At 50.1% G+C, this 20,425-nt stretch overlaps 1 protein-coding gene across 3 annotated transcripts; it reads left to right on the forward strand.

Annotated features, from left to right (window-relative positions):
* Positions 1-5,291: 5,291 nt before the first annotated feature.
* TMEM61 (transmembrane protein 61) lies at positions 5,292-20,141 on the forward strand. 3 transcript variants are annotated; one of them, XM_049879365.1, is made up of 3 exons: positions 5,292-6,144; positions 13,445-13,794; positions 19,761-20,141. In XM_049879365.1, exons 1-3 carry the CDS (start codon positions 6,130-6,132, stop codon positions 19,999-20,001), a joined length of 606 nt encoding a protein of 201 aa, XP_049735322.1. In that variant the 5' UTR covers positions 5,292-6,129; the 3' UTR covers positions 20,002-20,141. The 3 variants fall into 3 exon arrangements, with proteins under 3 accessions (XP_049735322.1, XP_049735323.1, XP_049735321.1); XM_049879366.1 differs by having other exon boundaries at positions 6,131-6,210; XM_049879364.1 differs by lacking the exons at positions 5,292-6,144; positions 13,445-13,794; positions 19,761-20,141 and adding exons at positions 6,167-6,210; positions 7,924-12,360.
* Positions 20,142-20,425: the final 284 nt, after the last annotated feature.

Here is a 20,425-nt window from a genome sequence, read left to right on the forward strand (position 1 = left end):
AAAAACTAAAACAGCTCCCATCTCAGGAGAGAAGTTTTATCACCATTTTATGAATAAAGAAGTCCAGAGAGGTGTGGTTACTTGCCCAGAACTGCACAGCACATTAGTAACAGCGCTGAGCCAGGGCCTACGTCAGGGGTTGGCAAACATTTTCTGGAAAGGGCCAGGCTTTGTGGGTCACATATAACTGTGTCACCTACAACAATGTTTAACTCTGATGTTGTAGCACAAAAGCAATACATAAAGAATGAGCACAGCAAGGTTCCAACACAACTTTATTTATGGACCTCAAAATTTGAATCTCATAAAACTTTCATGTATCATGAAATATTATTATTCTTTTGATTTTTTCAACCATTAAAAACGTTAAAAGCCATTTTTAGTTTGTGGGCCATACAAAAGCATGTAGTGACAGGCACTAGGATAGATTTGGCCCGTGGCCCTTAGTTTGCCAGTCCCTTCTTTCTTCCCCAGCATTTCCCCCTTAGGTGCCTGACTTCTACCCCAAGGCGTTACTGATTCTATACAGTGGCTAAGCAGCTGGCGAAAAAGGCTTTGAATGCCGTAAGTCTGTGCCTGTCTCCCTGCTGTACTTCAGATTCTCCTTGTGACTTTAGGCAACTCACTTTCCCTCTCTGGGCCTATAAAACAGAGATAGAAGCAAGGCAGTGGTTGTCAAGCTTTTTCTCCTCCCTCTCCCACTCCTACGCTTTTTCCCAAAGGAAAGGTAACACAGTCCCCTAGTATCAAAAACTGGTGAAAGGGTATCTCATTGGACTAGTTAGGAGTGGGCCTAGGGTCCCTGCACACTTCTGCCTACTCCACCCTCAGAAGCAGCCTTGGAATCTCTCTGCAGAACAGGGTCTGAAAACTTTTGAGCCAGGTGGTCTCTAAAATTTAACTAAGGTAGTCTACATGAGGGTTTCTCAACCTCAGTGCTGTTAACATTAGACTGGATAATTCTTTGTTATGAGGAGGCTTTGGCCTCAACACACTAGATGTAATAGCTTCGCTCCCCACCCCTGTCCCAGTTGTGACAACCAAATGTGTCTCCATACAAATATCTCCTGGGGGGCAATATCAAGCTTGGTCGAGCACACTGGTTCATGAACCGAGCCTCCCCTCAGAATCCTGTTGCTATTTGTACTGTAGGAATGTACTGCTATATCATTCTTTAAAGATACTCCCACCCTAGACCTTGCCCAGGCTTGGCTGTGTTCTGGCTGACCTTGAAATCTTCCCTGTTCCCATGAGCCTTCCTCCCTCCCTGTGAAAATGCACTGGGTTCCTAGGCAGGGCACAGAGCAACTCGCCATCACACGCCCCATGGTATTGACATGTTTATTCATGGTGGGCCTACTGTGTGTCAGCTTTAGGATGGCACAGAAAGAGGGACAGAGCCAAAGAAGGCCATACCTGCACTCAAGGTTTCTCTTGTTGTTGTTGGGTGCCATTGAGTCTATTCCAATTCACAGAGACCCTATAGGACAGAGTAAAACAGCCCCACAGGGTTTCCAAAGAGCAGCTGGTGGATTTGAACTGCTGACCTTTTGGTTAGCAGCTGAGATCTTAACCACTGCACCACCAGGGCTCCCTCGTCTTCTAGAGATAATAATAATAACAATAGTGAATATTACTGAACACTTACCATGAGCCAAGCACTGTTGCTAAGCCTATCATATAACAACTCACTTAATCTTTGTTACAACCCTGGGGGAAACCCTGGTGGTGTAACCAAAATGTTGGCAGTTCGAATCCACCCAGCGCTCCTTGGAAACTATGAGGCTGTTCTACTCTGTCCTATAGGGCTGCTATGAGTCAGAATCTACTCGATGGCAACAGGGTTTTTTTTTTTTTTTTTTTAACAACAACCCTGGGAGACCTGGTACTACCGTTACCCTTCTTTACAGGTGAGCAAACTGAGGCACGGAGCAGCGCAGTAACTTGCTCAAAGACCTGCAGCCAGGGTGGGGTGGAGCTGGGTTCAGATCTGGATGTGGAACTGATGCTAACACTTAGTTCTCGTTGTTTCTCCAAGTGTGGCCTTGGGCCCTGGCCCTGGAATCACCTGTCCAAGGTGGTGGGAGGGTGGGGTGGGCGGAGCCAGTGCAGATAAGGGCGCACTTAGGGAAATGTTGCCCTTCCTTTATAGGGTTCGAGACTGTTCTTTATCTATGAGGAATACTCCAATTTTCTTTTAAGGTATTATTATTTTCCACATTTTCGACAATGTCTATTTCTTTTTGTTGGAAAAGAAGAAGGGAAGGCATTTAGTAAGTGTGATCAGGGCTATGACAGATGGACTTTTAAAGGTTAATGGGAGCCTGGAAGAGGGAGCAGATGATTCTGCCTTGGGACACGGAGGACAAGTCACATAGAGAAGGTAACCTTTAGAGTATTAAGGGAAGTGTCTGAGGTTACCAGGTAGAGACGGTGAGAAGGGAAAGCCTCTGAAGCAGAAGAAATGGCTTCTGCAAAGCCATGGCCTTGTGCTTGGGGGACGGTGAGCATGAAGAGGTTCAGAGTGGCAAAGTGGGCGTGCAGAAAATGAGGCTGGGAGGTGGCCAGGGACCTGGTCACAACAGGAGTGGATGCTTAGGAGCTGGGTCATTATTCGGAGGGCCATGGTGAGCCATGGAAGGATTTAGGCAGGTAAGAGACTGACTGCGGTGCTCGTTTGGATCTCAAGCTGGTGCAGCATGAAGGACTGGCAGCCTGGGGGCAGAGAGGCCAGGGAGAGGCTGGAGCAGCTCAGGGGATTAAACAAGAAGGGGACAGTGTGGCAAAAAATGAAAAAGTACATGTGGGTCTGGAGATTTAGACTGATGTGGATTTCAGCACCCTCCTCCCCTACATAAATTTTGTAACTCTGGATAAGGCACTTATCTTTGAGCCTTGATGACGGGTATCTGAGGTGATGCTTAAATGGGACTGGTGCTTGCCTTGTAATGTGCAATAAGTGGGTGTAAATGGTAGCTCCTTCCCCACCCCTTTGTCCAGAAGCTGGTGACCTATGTTCTCCTCTGAGGCACCCAGCTGGTGCCAGGGAAAGTCTGCTTGTTCAAAGAGGCAAATATGCTCCAGCCAGCAGGGCTCACCATGGTGCCCGGACATCATGGCAGAACCCAGGGGCTGGGACTAGGGTTCCCAAATTTGGGGGAAAAGGAAGGCAGAGCCAGCATAACTGGGCCAGATCTCTAGATTCAGATCAGCCCCCAGTCCCAGGCCCCTGAGGTCTGGCCATGCTGGGCCTGGCTGGGCCCTGAGCCAAGCCACATCTGGCTCCTGTCCTTGGGGAGGTCACCATTGACTAGGGGAGATTCACAAGGCCAGCTCCTCGAGGATAAGGTCTTACTAAAACCTCATAGCTGCCCTGGGAGGGAATGCCATGGTCTCCATTTTACTGACACCATATAACTGAAGAATCTTCTGGCCTATAACTAACTGGGTCAGGAGAGAAATTACAATCTGTCAATTCCAGGCCTTGAGCTTCCATCCTGGGTCAGGAGGCTCTGGTCTAAACAGAGTCTGAGGGACGTGCTAGCGCTTAGCCCTGCCCAGGCCTGAGCCTTAGCCTCACCACCTGTGACTCACTTGTGGGTGCTCCAGGCAGGAAGTGGAAGGTGAGTCTTGACCAGTGAGAGACCCACACCCCACACAGATGCTTATCTGTGCAGGAATGAAAAAGCTTCATGGCCTCCAGCTTCCCACTCACCTACTATCCCCTGGAGCCATGAGGGCACCAAGAAGGCTGCTGGTGGCCTTCGGTCCCCAGGCAGCTTGTCCTCACCTCCAGGTGTTGCAGAGCAAAGCTGAAGGGGCCCCTGGTTTGAGCTCAGCCACTTCCAACCTCTCTAGCCGTGCATAGCCTCGGCCTCTCTCTGAGCCTCAGTTTCCTGTCTGTAAAATGGGGACATGTACCCAGACCACACACAGTAAAGATGAAAAGTGATAATGTGTGAGAGGACCTCACTGGCCAGAGGAGCTGATGCTTCAGAGAACTCCAGTGCTCCAGGGAGGAATATTTCTTTGGAGGCAAGGAATTTGGGAATCAGGGGCCTGGGCCCTGCTCTGATCTCTGACTCTGAGACAGTGATATCCTTTCTCTGAGTCTCAGGTCCTCACTGGACAGGCTGCTTGACTTTCTGTGTCCCTGGGGTGGGAGGGATTTGGCCACCACCAGCCCAGTGTGGAACCAATCCCTGGCCATGGCTGAGGGGAATCTGGTCCCAGACCCCTGGATTGTAGGAGCAGCAGGAAAAGACAAAAACAAAACCCAACCTAGGCTGGCCCTGAACCAGTTCCCTTGGGCCCACATGAATTTATAAAGGTTTAATCAGGCTGCCCAGCCTTTAAGGCCCCTGGGTGGCACGAAGGGTTTGGGCTCAGCTGCTAACTGAAACACTGTGGAAAAAAGGCCTGGTGGTCTGCTTCTGTAAAGACTACAGCCAAGGAAATTCTAGTACCTGAGTTCTACCCTGAACACAGGGGGTTGCCAAGAGTCAGAATGGGCTTGGCTTGGGCTCGGCGGCTTCTGCACATCCTGCTTCTTCTACCCAGAGGTCATTGCGCCTTCTTTTCCTACCCTTCCAATACAACACAGGTATCCCCTCAGAAGCATTTCCTGCCACACACAGTCATACAGTGCTATCCCTCCCTCCAGGCACCCAAATAAGGTGTTCACAAAAACTGCCTTTTGCCCGACACTTAACCTGCATTAAGGAGCCCTGGTGGTGCAGTGTTTAAAGTACTCCATTGCTAACCAAAAGGTAGGCAGTTGGAACCGGAAGCCCTCCAAGCCCTCGGTGAAGCCCTTCAAGCTCTCCACAGAAACAGCTCTTCTTAAAGATTTCTAGCCTTGGAAACCGTATGGGCAGTTCTACTCTGTCTATAGGGTCACTATGACTCGGAAAGGACTTCACGGCAGTGGGCTTGGTTTTTTGTTAAAACCTGCATTGGTTATCTCATTAAATCCTTGAAGACCTGTGAGTTAGCGGTTGCCGGCCCTCTTTTGACAGAGGAGGAAGCAAAGGTTAGGAGAAGTTAGGCCACAAAGCAGTGGGAGGCTGCTGCTCCCAAGCCCCAGGGACCTCTCATCAGCTGGTCGGGTAGTGAACTCGGCAGGGCCTAGGGGAAGCACTTAGATGCTGGCCATTATGACTGCGAATGGTTTCCTAGCCAGGATGTGAGGTCGTGGACTGCCGGGGGGGGGGGGGGGGGGGAGGTGCTGACACTCAGATCGAAAACCGAAAACCGTGGGAAGAAAAATCTAGTTATGCTGTAAACTCTTATTAGGCAAGTGACTTCCACTCTTTGGGGTTTCCCTTTCTGTCAAATGGGAGTGAGGAGGATTGAGCTCAGGACTCCTAGGGCTCTTTCCAGCTGAGCATTGATGGCTCTCAGGGGGATTTGTCTTCTCAGGCCTGTCCCAGTGGGGTTGTGAGGCTGGACGGCCCCCGAGGGCAGACGGTTCCTGAACAGTTCCAGGCAAGTTCCGGTTAACATCAGCTCTGGCGCTGGAAAATCCAAACCTCCGCCCGTCGCTGGAGCACTGTCGCTTTAAGGACGGGCGGGCGGCTGGGCGGTGGCGCAGCACCTGGAGCCACCCGGAGCGGGGTCAACCGGGCGTCTTCGCGGGATCCAGCGGCCCGCGAGGACGGGGATCCGAGGAGAGGTGGGGCGCACCGCGCCCCCCGAGCCCGAGTCCGGGAAACCAGCTGCAGTTGGCCAAGCCCGGGGGTGGTGTCACCCCGGGAGCCGAGGGCGAGCCCCGGGCTCCCGCCCTCCTCGGCAGGCACCCCGCGTTAGCGCCCGCGGTGGGTTGCGGAGCTCGTGGGGTGAAGTTGGGATCCGCGCCCCTCCGCACCGGGTAGGAGATCGGACAAAAGCGGCTGGTGGGTCCCGGGCAGGCGAGATCCCTGGAAGCCGGCGCTCAGAGCGCTTTGGCGGGGCGTGGAGAGCAGGGCTAGTGGATGCCCGCCAGAGCCTGCCCCTCACGCCGAGCTCTCCCTGCTGCCCGGCCACCACCGCCGCCCCGAGGTTCGTGCCGTCCTCGCGTTTGACGGCCACCATGCCTTTACTGCCGCTGAGCTCCCCGAGGATGGACGACGCCTGAGCGCCTGCCGCGCGATGGCTGCACCGGAGGTGGGTCTACGCTGCCGGCTCTCTGTCCTTCGGGAGCGCCTCCACTCTTCCTAACGCCGGCCCCTCGTGAGTGTCCTTCCCTTAACACTGACCACCGTTGCTTGGTGGGCAGAGTCTGGACTCGGGATGTCCTCGGTGTCTTCTAACTCCCTGGGTGGCTTTCGGCCATGGCGCTCCGGGCCTCAGTTTCCTCGCTTAGATGGGGTGGTTTAGACTTCTAGTTCAGTTTAAAAAATTAGTTCATTGTTAAAAACCGACACCCTTTAAAGTAGGGAGCAACAGCGCCGCGGTTCCCCTAACCATGTCTGTGCAGGTCTGGGTGCGCTGATAGGTCTTTCTCCTCCTGGCTCTGTTAGCTTTCCTAAAAGGCAAAGGCTTTCTTCCAGCAGACTTTAGCTGAAGGCGCTCCCCACTTGCCCCCATAACTCGCTGCCATCGAGTCGATTGGGACTCATAATCAAACCCCACAGGACGGAGTAGAACTGCCCATACGGTTTTCAAGGCTGTAAATCTTTAGGGAAGCAGACTGCCATATTTTTCTCCCAGGCAGGGGCTGGTGGGTTTGAACTGCTGACCTTTGGTTAGCAGTCTAGGGCTTAACCAGTCATCAGGGCTCCTTGCCTACTTGCTTGGGGCAGAAAACAGATTTAGTCTAGCCCTGCTACTGGTGGGCAGGAAGGGCAAAGAGGGGTGAGGGCTGGGGAGGGGGTGGGTTCTTAAGTGTTGCTGTGGCGATAAAAATCATAGTAACAAGAGAATACATAGCTTTCATACGTTTTCATTCTTGTGGGCAATATGGTTTTGGGAGCCGTGGTGGCACAGTGATTAAGAGCTCGGCTGCTAAACCAAAAGGTCGGCAGTTCAAATCCACTTGCCGTTCTTGGAAACTCTATGGGGCAGTTCTACTCTGTCCTATAGGGTTGCTATAAGTCGGAATCTACTTGAGGGCAACTCGTTTGGTTTTTTTTTTTTTTTTTTTGGTTTTGTTGCCCATTTTACAGACCAGGGAACTGAGGCATGGAGAGGCTGGATAACTTGCCCAGTGGCTGACCCAGGTCCATCCTCTGCCCAGCTCTTCACCACTTGTTTCTCCCTGGGAAGCAGGAATTTGAGCTCAGAAATGTTGAGCACACTGCACAAGGTCACAGAGCTAACAGAAAGAATGGCCACGGTCAGGGCCAAAGGCCCAGGCAGTGATAAATCTGATGCAGGAAAAGGCCTCCTCTGGCTGGAGTTGGGTGGAGCCCTGGTGGCGCAGTGTTTAAAAGCTCAGCTGCTAACCAAAAGGTCAGCAGTTCGATTCCACCAGCCACTCCTTGGAAACCCTATGGGGTGATTCTACTCTGTCCTATAGGGTATCTCTGAGTCAGAATCGACTCGTCTGGCAATAGGTTTGATATAGGGTCTCTATGACTCAGAATTAACTCTCCAGCAATGGGTTTGGGTTTTGTTTTTTGGCTGGAGCTGGGGGTGGGGAGGGGAAGCAGCAGAAAAGACTTCTGGGAGAGCAGGTGTTTGGGCTGGGGTTTGAATACAGTGTAGGAAGAGGACCATGGGTGGGAGCAGAGGGGTCCCCAGGCAAGGCGAGCAGCAGGTATAGAGTCCCCCAGGTGGTGAGAGTTGGGATGTGTGTCGGGGGTGGTGAGGGAGCAGGGGGAAGGGAGTGGCACAGGAGGGGCCAGCCTGGCAGGCCCTGAGTGTCAGGATTGGGTACGAGATTTCTCCGGGATTGAAGAGTTATGCCCTCGAGGGCAGCGAGCCCTTTTTCTCATCCATCAGGCTCCAGGGTCAGGAGGCACACAGGAGGAGGGGTGTGAGTCAACTGCCCAAGAACCACCTCTCTGAAATGGGTCAGGGGGATCTTACCCAGGATGCCTGATGATAACCAGTCAGAGCCCAGGTCTAAAGTAATAAAGAAAACCAGTGCATAACAGCAAAACAGGCTACAGGCTCTCCTTCATGCAGTGGATGTTAATCCCCTCCCCTTCCCTACAGCCAGCAACAGCTTAACAAGTGCCCTGCCTGCCCCACGGGGGATCCTCATGGGAGGGAGGGAGACCACCCAGCAGGAGAACATGCTAAGGGCAATTGCAGGGCCTTGTCTGAGGGCCAGGAGGAGTTGAGCCAGGAAGGAGGGCCCACAAATTGAGTGAGTACTGCCTGTATATATAATTACAATATATATATTTACAAATATATATACTTACAGTGTTAAAAAGCAAAGATGTCATTTTGATGACTAAGGTATATCTGACCCAAGCTATGTGTCTTGAATTGAATTCTGTACCCCTGAAATATGTGTCAACTTGGCTAGGCTATGATTCTCAGTGGTTTGGCAGTTATTTAATGATGTAATCATCTCCCATGATGTAATCTGATGTGATCAGCCAATCAGAGTAAGGGGATTCGAGTAGGATGCAACACCCTTACTCATAGCCCTGATCTGATGTAGGGGGATTTTCCCTAGGTTATGGCCTGCATCACCTTTTATCTTACAAGAGACAAAAGGAGAGAGAAGCGAACAGAGAGAGGGCACTTAGCACCATCGAGAAAGAAGACCTGGAAGTGGAGCATGTCCTTCGGACCCAGGATCTCTGAAAAGCATTAGCCAGTGAAAACCTTATGAAACCTTATGAATAGCAGCAGAACATTGTCTGATATAGTGCTGGAAGACGAGCCCCCCAGGTTGGAAGGCACTCAAAAGATGACTGGGGAAGAGCTGCCTCCTCAAAGTAGAGTCAACCTTAATGACATGGATGGAGTAAAGCTTCCGGGACCTTCATTTGCTGATGTGGCACGACTCAAAATAAGAAACAGCTGCGAACACCCATTAATAATTGGAACCCGGAATGTACGAAGTATGAGTCTAGGAAAGTTGGAAATTGTCAAAAATGAAATGGAACACGTAAACATTGATATCCTAGGCATCAGTGAGCTGAAATGGACTGGTATTGGCCATTTTGAATCGGACAATCATATAGTCTACTATGCTGGGAATGACAACTCAAAGAGGAATGGTGTTGCATTCACCGTCAAAGAGAACGTTTCAAGATCTATCCTGAAGTACAACGCTGCCAGTGATAGGATAATATCCATACGCCCACAAGGAAGACCAGTTAATACGACTATTATTCAAATTTACACACCAACCACTAGGGCCAAAGATGAAGAAATAAAAGATTTTTTATCAGCTGCTGCAGTCTGAAATTGATCAAACATGCAATCAAGATGCATTGATAATTACTGGTGATTGGAATGCAAAAGTTGGAAACAAAGAAGAAGGATCAGTAGTTGGAAAATATGGCCTTGGTGATAGAAACAATGCCAGAGATCGAATGATAGAATTTTGCAAGGCCAATGACTTCTTCATTACAAATACCTTCTTTCACCAACATAAACAACGACTGTACACATGGACCTCACCAGAAGGAACACACAGAAATCAAATTGACTACATCTGTGGAAAGAGACGATGGAAAAGCTCAATATCATCAGTCAGAAGAAGGCCAGGGGCCGACTGTGGAACAGACCATCAATTGCTCATATGCAAGTTCAAGCTGAAACTGAAGAAAATCAGAGCAAGTCCACGAGAGCCAAAATATGACCTTGAGAATATTCCACCTGAATTTAGAGACGATCTGAAGAACAGATTTGATATACCGAACACTAGTGACCGAAGACCAGACGAATTGTGGAATGACATCAAGGACATCATCCATGAAGAAAGAAAGAGGTCACTGAAAAGACAGGAAAGAAAGAAAAGACCAAGATGAATGTCAGAGGAGACTCTGAAACTTGCTCTTGAACGTCGTGCAGCTAAAGCAAAAGGAAGAATTGATGAAGTAAAAGAACTGAACAGAAGACTTGAAAGGGCTTCTCGAGAAGACAAAGTATTACAATGACATGTGCAAAGAGCTAGAGAAGGAAAACCAAAAGGGAAGAACACGCTCGGCGTTTCTCAAGCTGAAAGAACTGAAGAAAAAATTCAAGCCTCGAGTTGCAATAGTGAAGGATTCCATGGGGAAAATATTAAACGACACAGGAAGTATCAAAAGAAGATGGAAGGAATACACAGAGTCATTATACCAAAAAGAATTAGTCGATATTCAACCATTTTAAGAGGTGGCATATGATCAGGAACCAATGGTACTCAAGGAAGAAGTCCAAGCTGCTCTGAAGGCACTGGCGAAAAACAAGGCTCCGGGAATTGGTGGAATATCAATTGAGATGTTTCAACAAACAGATGCAGCGCTGGAGGTGCTCACTCGTCTATGCCAAGAAATATGGAAGACAGCTTCCTGGCCAACTGACTAGAAGAGATCCATATTTATGCCTATTCCCAAGAAAGCTGATCCAACCGAATGTGGAAATTATAGAACAATATCATTAATATCCCACGTAAGCAAAGTTTTGCTGAAGATCATTCAAAAACGGCTGCAGCAGTATATCGACAGGGAACTGCCAGAAATTCAGGCTGGATTCAGAAGAGGACGTGGAAGCAGGGATATTATTGCTGATGTCAGATGGATCCTGGCTGAAAGCAGAGAATACCAGAAGGATGTTTACCTGTGTTTTATTGATTATGCAAAGGCATTTGACTGTGTGGATCATAACAAACTATGGATAACACTGCAAAGAATGGGAATTCCAGAACACTTAATTGTGCTCATGAGGAACCTTTACACAGATCAAGAGGCAGTTGTTCAGACAGAACAAAGGGATACTGATTGGTTTAAAGTCAGGAAAGGTGTGCATCAGGCTTGTATTCTTTCACCATACCTATTTAATCTGTATGCTGAACAAATAATACGAGAAGCTGGACTATATGAAGAAGAACGGGGCATCAGGATTGGAGGAAGACTCATTAACAACCTGCGTTATGCAGATGACACAACCTTGCTTGCTGAAAGTGAAGAGGACTTGAAGCATTTACTAATGAAGATCAGAGACCACAGCCTTCAGTATGGACTGCACCTCAACATAAAGAAAACAAAAGTCCTCCCAACTGGACCAATGAGCAACATCATGATAAATGGAGAAAAGATTGAAGTTGTCAAGGATTTCATTTTACTTGGATCCACAATCAACAGCCATGGAAGCAGCAGTCAAGAAATCAAAAGAGGCATTGCATTGGGCAAATCTGCTGCAAAGAACCTTTTCGAAGTGTTGAAGGGCAAAGATGTCACCCTGAAGACTAAGGTGCGCCTGACCCAAGCCATGGTATTTTCAATCACATCATATGCATATGAAAGCTGGACAATGAATAAGGAAGACCGAAGAAGAGTTGGCGCTTTTGAATTGTGGTGTTGGCGAAGAATATTGAATATACCGTGGACTGCCGAAAGAACGAACAAATCTGTCTTGGAAGAAGTGCAGCCATAATGCTCCTTAGAGGCAAGGATGGTGAAACTGCGTCTTACATACCTTGCACATGTTGACAGGAGGGATCAGTCCCTGGAGAAGGACATCATGCTTGGCAGAGTACAGCGTCCGCAGAAAAGAGGAAGACCCTCAACGAGGTGGATTGACACAGTGGCTGCAACAACGAGCTTAAGCACAACAACGATCATAAGGATGGCAGAGGGACTGGGCAGCGTTTCGTTCTGTTGTGCATAGGGTCGCTATGAGTCGGAACTGACTGGACAGCACCTAACAACAACGACAGAAATATCACAATTATTTTGAAGGAACAGACTTTTACCTTTAGCTTCAAGAGAAAATTATGAATAGCTTGACTCAACAACATACTCCCTAGTTAGCTAAAATAACTGGTTACCTTGAATATTCTCCAAGATATTTTTTCTTGTATTTCTAAGTTTCATGTAAGTTTTATTCTTTTTTTAGATTATACCTTAAATGAAGGTTTACAGAGCAAACTAGCTTCTCATTAAACAATTAATACAAATATTCTTTTATGACATTGGCTGCCAACCCCCCAACATGTCAACACTTTCCCCTTCTTGACCTTAGTTTCCCCATTACCAGCTTTCCTGTCCCCTCCTGCCTTCTTGTACTTGCCCCTGGACTAGTGTGCCCCTTTAGTCTCATTTTGTTTTATGGGCCTGTCTAATCTTTGGCTGAAGGGTGAACCTCAGGAGTGACTTCATTACTGAGCTAAAAGAGTGTCCGGGGGCCATACTCTTGGGGTTTCTCCAGTCTCTGTAAGACCAGCAAGTCTGGTCTTTTTTTTTTTTTTGAGTTTAGAATTTTGTACTATATTTTTCTCCAGCGCTGTCTGGGAAGATACCGTGGTATGTATTTTCAGTTGCCTCACAATGGGTTTGAGTCTGCTACAACAGAAATACAACAAGTGAGTGAATGGCTTTAACAAACAGAAATTTATTTTCTCAGAGTTAAGGAGGCTAGAAGTCCGAATTCAGGGCCCTGGCTCTAGCGAAAGGCTTTCTCTTTCTGTCGTCTCTGAGGCGGAAGGTCCTTGTCTCTTTTCAGCTTCTGTCCCTCGGTTCCTTGGTGATCTTCGTGTGAGATGGCATCTGTGCCTCCTTGCTTCTGTGCCTAAGCTTTTTATATCTCAAGTGATTGGTTTAAGACACACCCTACACTGATATGACCTATCAAGAAAATTCTATTCCCAAATGGAATTATATCCACAGGTATGAGTTAGGATTCCAATACAAATTTGGGGGGAACACAGTTGAATCCGTAACATCCAGCAACACCTTCTTCACTTGCAAGGATTTATTCAACGAGTGTTTACTGAGCAGCTACTACACAGTAGGCACTGGTGGATACAGCAGTGAACAGGGCCAGTGTGGACCCTGTCCTCAGGGAGCTCAGAGAGCCCTGGGGGGACAAGTAAAGGAGAAGTTAAACACAGAGGTAAGTACTGGTCAGGGAAGGCCCAGGGGACTTGGGTGTTTGAAGTGTTACCAGGAAAGGCTTCTCTGGGAAAGGCTGAGCTGAGCCTTAAGGAGAGATAATGTGAAGTTACCAGGCAGAGGGAACAACATGTACAATGGCTTAGAGGTTGACTCTGGGAACAACACGGACCTGGGTTTCAGTCCTTTACTGTCTGTGTGACCTAAGGCAAGGCACAAGACTCTTCAAGGTTTCTTTCCAGTTTATTTTTCTGTGCACTTTTTTCTTTGCCTGAGGTAACAGCCCAGTGAACTTGGGGGTATCATCTTCATTTCATAGATGAGAAAACTGAGGCACAGAGGGGCCGAGTGACCTAAGTTTGCAGAGCGACCTCAGGCAAAGAAGGTCTAAAACCCAGGTCTTCAGTACCTAGCAGGCCTTTCACGTGGCCCATGTCCTCTTCTCTCTCCTCTCTGCCCAGATGTGTGACGGGGGCCGCATGGCCTCCACCCTGCGCTATTGCATGATGGTCAGTGGCACCATGGTTCTGGTGGCTGGGACGCTCTGCTTCGCTTGGTGGAGTGAAGGGGACGAAGGGGCCCACCCAGGCCAGCTGGCCTCACCCACTGGGCACCCTGCACCTGAGGCCCCCAGCCCCCTGCTCAGGTCGGTCAGCTTCTTCTGCTGTGGTGCGGGTGGCCTGCTGCTGTTCCTTGGCCTGCTGTGGTCCATCAAGAGCAGCATCCGGGGGCCACCCCAGTGGAACCCATATCACCTCTCCAGAGACCTGTACTACCTTACTGTGGAGACCTTGGAGAAGGAGAGCTGCAGGTCAGTGGGCAGGGTGGGGGCAGCAGGTGGGGTCTCCTCACACCATCAGGCACTGGCTCAGCAGACTCTCACAGGGTTCCTCCTCTGGGCCAGGCCTTGCCCAGTGCCCTGGGGACATAGAGACTGATAAGCACAGTCCTGGAGGAGTCCAAAGCCCCATGACAGAGGCATGACAAATTGGAGTAGTTAATTAGGGCTGTGAGAGGGGGTTGAACATGGTCCTGTCAGGTATGGAGAAATCCAGGAAGGCTTCCTGGAGGAGGTTGCAGCTGAGCTCGGTATAGTATGGGGCAGAGTAGTACAGGGTTAATAGCCCAGGCACAGGAGTCAGGCCCACTGGGGTCCTCTCCTGATTCTATCACCAACAAGCTATAGGACTTTAAATAGGCTGTGCAACCCCACTAAGCCTTAGCTTCCTCATCTGAAATAGAACAAGAATAATAATAACAATAATAGCAAATACCTGTATAGTACTTACCACGTGCCAGGCACTATTTAAGATCTTTTCGTACATGAACTCACTTAATACAGCATCCCTTGGAAGGAGGTACTGTTATTAGCTCCATTTAGAGACGAGGACACTGAGGCACCAAGACAAAGAAAGTAACTTGCCAAAAAACACCCAGAGAGTGTCAGAGCCAGGACTTGAGGCCAGGTAGTCTGGCCCCAGAGTCTGTCTGTACCCTCCACCACTCCCTACCTCAGGGGACATTTGGGAAATTAAATGAGGTGATGTGTGTGTAGGGCTTAGCCCGGTGCTTGGCAGACAGTAGGCCTGCAGTAAATGTCACTTTCCCAAGTGGACAAGGTGGAGAGAGGTATTCCAGGCGGGAGGAAGAGCACTTGCAAAAACACTGGGGTGGGAGTGGGAGGGGGGCCAAAATCTTGCATTAAGAGTGTTTCTCAACCATTTTTTCATTATCACCTCCCCTCCCCTCAAGGAGACTTCTTTCCCTGGGTGGTGCAAACAGATTGCACTCCGCTACTAACCTAAAGGTTAGCAGTTTGAACTCAGGCATCAGTGCCACGGAAGAAAGTCCTGGCAATCTGCTTCTGTAAAGATTACATTTAAGAAGCCATATGGAGCAGCTCTAATTTCTAACTTGTGGAGTCTCCATGAGTCGGAATTGACTCGATTGCAATGGGCTTTTCGGTTTAAGGAGCCTTCTTAAACATTTTTTTAACACCTCCCCATGAAATTTTAATCCCACAGATATACCGTATACCTGTTTGTGTTCTGTATGTACCTGTGTTTCATACATGAAAAGAGTATCGCCCCCACCACCACTTTTTGCCCTGTTGTGAATGCATATATTACGCAGCACTTATGCTTCTACTTTCAACAAAATATCGAGTAAGCCTGCATCCCAGGGCCTGTACACATCACCCCTAGCCCTCTGTCTGCCTGCAAGGTAAGGATTATTGCTACGGCTTACAGGAGAGGAAGGCGGGGCCCACACAGCTAGAAAGCGGCAGAGCTGGCCCGCCGCCACACTTGCTCCCCACTCCCCCCCTCCCCCCCACTCTTTAAGTGCTGACTACGGTGTGTGAGGCACTAACCAAGTCTCCGTGAGCTGGCCTGGGACCCGGACATCCTCCTTCCCTTTGTTAGAGCAAAAAATGCATTCTGAACTAAAGAATGTAACTGATTATTCACCCTGCTGGCCTTGAGGTCAGAGACAATATGATATCCAATGGATGCCACTTAGTCTGGTAGTCAGGTCTTGGTCTGAATCGGCTATTGGAGTGAAAGACAGGGACTTGGGGACTATCTGGACAAACGCTCACTCCTCTGATGAGAAGCCTGAGCCTCAGAAAGACCAAGTGAACTACGTGGTCACACAGGTCAGTTGGAACCAGGCCAGACCTCAGAACACTCGGGTCAGGGCCTGTTCCCCCCACCCCCACCCCCACTGCCCAGTCTGGTCTGAGTGCCCGCCTTCACCAGACGCTCTTACGAAGCCCAGAAGCGGTGGTGGGGTGAGGATGGGGATGTTGTCTGTACATACAACCTTGTTGATCCAACAGAGTCCAGGCTGTAGCTGCGTCTGCCAGGTGGGGCCCCTTGGCCCTCACTCCTGGCTGAAGGGGCCAGGGAGAAAATCCACCCCGGAGGCCACAGGGTGCTTCTGGCTCAGCAGGCTCTGGGACCCAAGTTGTAGATGCAGAAACCGTGGCTGGGTGCTGGAGAGGCTGCGTCTGCTAGCAGTGCTCTTTCCTGTCCCTGGAACTGACCCAGACCAGCTCTGCAGCTGGCCAGCCCAGCACCTGGGCCATTCCTGGCCTCAGGCACCTTGCTCCCTGGGGGTGTCTGACTGTGGGTAAATTCAAGTCAGAGACAAAGGCCTCCTGGACTCAGGGCTGTGGCAGGCCTCAGTCTCCCTAGTTTGTGTTAGGTACCATCAAGTCGTTTTCGACACATACTGACACCGTGCGACAGAGTAGACCTGCCCCATTGGGGTTTCTTGGCTGTAAGCTTCATGGAAGCAGATCGTCAGGTCTTTCTCCTGAAGAGCTTCTGGGTGGGTTCCAATTGCCAAGCACTTAACCATTTGGTTAGCAGCTGAGCGCTTAACCATTTGCACCACCAGGGCTCCTTTAGTTTCCCCATTTATCGCCTATCTATTCCTTCATGCATTTAATCAATATTTGTTGAGCTCCTGCTATGTGCTGGGTCTCATTCAAGTTCCTGGCAATGCAGCCCTCGGGATCTCAAAAGTAGTCCCTAAATGAGTGTTTGCACGTGAGTCCTCACAGCAGAAAAATCGCAGGCAAATTCAGAAAAGGGGTTCAGTCTGCTGTGTGACCTCGAGCAAGTTACTTAGACTCTCTGAGCCATGTCTGATTCCTCATCTGTCAGCTGGCAATGACGGAACCTTTCCCCTAGAATTGCTGGTAAGCTCGAATGAGATGATGGATGAGGATGAATATATACTCTAAAGTTTGTACACATTAGTTTTCACTTTTATTACTGTGCTTTACAGTTTATAATGCACTCTCGTGTTCACTAATTGATTTGAACCTTATCTGCTTAGGAGGTAAGTGTAAGGATTAGGCCCATTTTATAGATGAGAAAACAAATCTGGAGAGATTAGGTGGCTAGTGGGGAGCTGTGATAGGTGGATTTAGCTTGAGCTTTGCAGTCAGACAAAGCTGGGGCTTTGCCACTTAGTCGACGTGTGACCTTTACTCATCTGTAAATGGGTTGTCATGAATGTGAAATTACATTGGAGAGCTTGAGCGCTGGTTAAATAGTATCCCCTTCCTCTGCTGTGATTGCCTGACTCAAATGAAGGGGGTGGAGTACCAGGCCCAGTTCTCCTGACCCCACCAGGCTCCGCCTCTGGCCTTGGTGGAGTGTCCTGTGCATGGAGACCACAGGGGCAGGACTGCTGCCCATACAACTGCAGGGCGCTGCGTGGGAGTACATAAGAACAGAGCCCCCTGAAGGTGTGAGACGTAGCTGCCTTGGATGGGGCCCTGCGTTCCCAAAGGATCTGGTGTTCTGGGCCATCACCAGGGAGCCTTGGGGCAGGGGGGGCCCCACTGGCAACTGAAATGGCAGAACACGAGGTGAGGGCCACTCCAGTTCTGTCCGCTAAGCAAGCTTCCTGCTGTGACTGAGCTTGCCTGGCACCTGTCCCCTGCTCTGCCAGCTGTCACCTGCTGGGGTGGCCCCAGGCATGTCCAAAGCCTGTCTTTTCTGCTTTGAGCAGCTGGGGAGGGACAGGGGTGTGTTTGGGAGGTGAGCAGGGAAGGAGAAAATAGGGCTCTCCTTCTGCACATTTTTCTGAGTGTTTTCAAAGCCTTTTCATTTTTTCCTCTCCTGAATCTGTAAAAATCTCCATTTTCCAGATAAGGAGACAGTGGTTCAGAGAGGGTGTGAACACAACCCAGGTCACATAGCAATAGAACCGATCTTGCCTGCCTCCTGGGGCAATACTCTTTGTCCAGGACTCACCTGCAAAGGAAGCTGGGAGCTATGAGGAGGGTGAGGTTCCTTATTGGCTTCCTCAGCTTCCAAGGCTGTCTTCCAGAGACGGAGGATCTGTGAGAGAAGTTTGCAAGAGCGCTGGGCAGAGATCCAGATTTGGCGCCTGGCTGGTGGTGCCTCATACTGGTACACAGTCTGGGGTTCAAAGCCAGCGTCCCCATCCACCTGCTCTGTGACCCTGGTCTGTGATGGGAATCAGTAAGCCCACCTTCTGACGGGGCTGCTCTGAGGGCTGTGGGGGACTTCAGCCGAGAAGGCACATTGCTCAGAGAGGGGCCAAGTCCCCAGTGGGTGATGGGTGTTCACAGAGGGGCAGCAGCAGGTCCACAGCATGGCCCCTCCATTGGCCTCTGGAGCTAAGTTCTGTCCCCTGCCTCTCTCCTGCCACTTACCCAAGGCCTCTTCTCTCCTCTGGCCAGTCTCCTGCCACTGGTCCCTCCCCCATCCTAGACAAGCAGAACCACAGATGTCCATTGAGCTGCTGCCTCACCAGCTCGAGGCTGACGACCCTGGAAGTGCCTCAGCCTCTCTGAGCCTCTGCTCCTTGCCTGGAAGCTGAGGCTGAGAGGTTCTCCTCGCAGGGTATTGTAAGGATCAACAAGCTGGCTCATAGTATGTGCAGAGCCTGTCATGCAGGAGACCTTTGATAAGTTTTGTTTTCCCCACCCCTTCCTTGTGGAGGCCCTTGAGGTTTCGTTAAATGGCTTCCATTTACCCAGCATGAGCTAAGTGCCTCCTTACGTTTTTTTCATTTAAGTTTCATGAAATCCTGTGAAGTAGGTACTGTTACGGTCCCCATTTTACAGATGGGGAAACTGAGGCCCAGGTTAATGGAATTACCAACCCATGCTCTCCCATTAAGAATGTGGTAGAGCTTGGCCTTGAACCAGCTTGTGCCCAGACTCATAACCAGCCCTTGAGAGACTCAGTGTGGGAAGGGACCTTCGAGATCACCTAATCAGCCCCCCACCTGGTAGTATCACCCCAATGCAGTAGCAGCCCAGACCTAGAACTGGTCACACTCGCAGACCAGATGGTCTTGGCAGGAAAGGGGCATTGGCTCTCCAGAGGTGGCCCACCAGGGCCCAGAGAAGGTTGGTGGCTGGGCTCATTCCCATCAGCCTGGGCTGTGGCTGGGATGCTGGTGAAATGTTCTTGAAGTCTGGCCTGCAGAGCCTGGTCAGAGGAACCTCGGAGGATCTGGTCTCTGGCTCAAGTCTCTGCAGTGTGGCCCAGTGAGGGGAATAATAGGACAGTTGAGCTGTTCAGAGATAGAAGTGGCTGACTTGGTAGATAGTGAGCTCACCATCTCTGGAGGTATGCAAGCAGAAGTAGTCATTTGGCAGAATAACCATATCAGGGCCTCAAGCACCCAGATGGGCAGGAGGACTGGAGGTCTCCCATCATGCCCTGAGTGTCCACAACTCTGGGTCTTATAAGGGATATTACAATAGGCTGGGAGTCTTTCTGTCCATGGACCATCACTCAGTCTTTCAACAAACAATCCTGAACACCTGCCCTCAGCCCTGGCTGCTCAGAGCCAGTCTCTACCCTCGGGGACAACCAGGAAGGTCAGTGTGGTGACAGAGCCCAGAGCAGGGAGTGGGGCTTTGCTGGGGGTAAAACAGGCCAGGAAAGCTTCCCAGAGGAAGAATAAGTGGAGATTGAGCAGTGAGGAAGTGGGGAGTAGCACAGAAAGTATTTTCCTGCAGAGACTGAGGAGATAGGAAGAGGTGTGGTGGACATATACAGGTTACTACTACCAGGGGCAGGGAGAGTGGAGTGAGGAGAGCAGAGATTGGGAGGGGCCAGTTCATGCCAAGCCTCAACTATATATATGGGGCACCCAGGAATCCACAAGGGTTTGGACCAGGGCATGAAGTCTTCCCCATCCCCAGCCTTCCTCGCTCTCCTGGCATGCAGTAGGTTTTTGCCTTAGCCCCTGCTGACAGTTTCTCTTCTGTCCCCATAGGACACCAAAGGTGGTTGCCGTCCCCACTTACGAGGAGGCTGTGTACTGCCCACTGGCCACAGCTGAGGAGCCCCCAACACCACCTGCATACACCACAGAGGAAGACATGAAGTACAGTGCCTCAGGGGATGCCCCACCTGGTACGCAGCCTCCCTGGCCTCCACCCAGCTACGAGAGCATTGTCCTTGCCGGGGATGCCATCTCTCGACAGACAACACCTGGGGCTGCATCCTCCCCCTGAGGCCTGTTCGTTCAGACAGCAGGGGAAGGAAGTTAAAGGCTCCTCGTAGGCCCTGACACCAGACAACAGACATGCAGGCACCTCTTCCAGGGTGTAGTATGGTGCCCAGTACACAGCAAGCACTCAATAAATGTTTGTTGCTGGATAGTTGTTTTATTTCTCTATTGCCATGTAACAAACCACCCCAAAACTTAGTGGCTTAAAATAACTCCCGTTTTATTATACCTCATGATTCTGTGGGTGCCTGGGCCCAGCTGTGTCATTCTTCTGTCCCACGTGATGTTGGTGGGCTGTGGTCATCAGAGAGCTTGACACCCAAGATGGCACACTCACATGGCTGCACTTAGTGCTGGCTGTCAGCTGGGAGATTTTTGTGGTAAACAAACAAACAAAAAAACTCGTTGCCCTCAAGTCGATTCCAATG

The sequence above is a fragment of the Elephas maximus genome, chromosome 3, assembly GCF_024166365.1.
Source record: "Elephas maximus indicus isolate mEleMax1 chromosome 3, mEleMax1 primary haplotype, whole genome shotgun sequence".
NCBI classification, from domain to species: domain Eukaryota; kingdom Metazoa; phylum Chordata; class Mammalia; order Proboscidea; family Elephantidae; genus Elephas; species Elephas maximus.

Excerpts from the sequence above, each read along its gene's own strand:
- TMEM61 (XM_049879364.1), top strand. The coding sequence starts at position 10,474 with ATGCCTATTCCCAAGAAAGCTGATCCAACCGAATGTGGAAATTATAGA.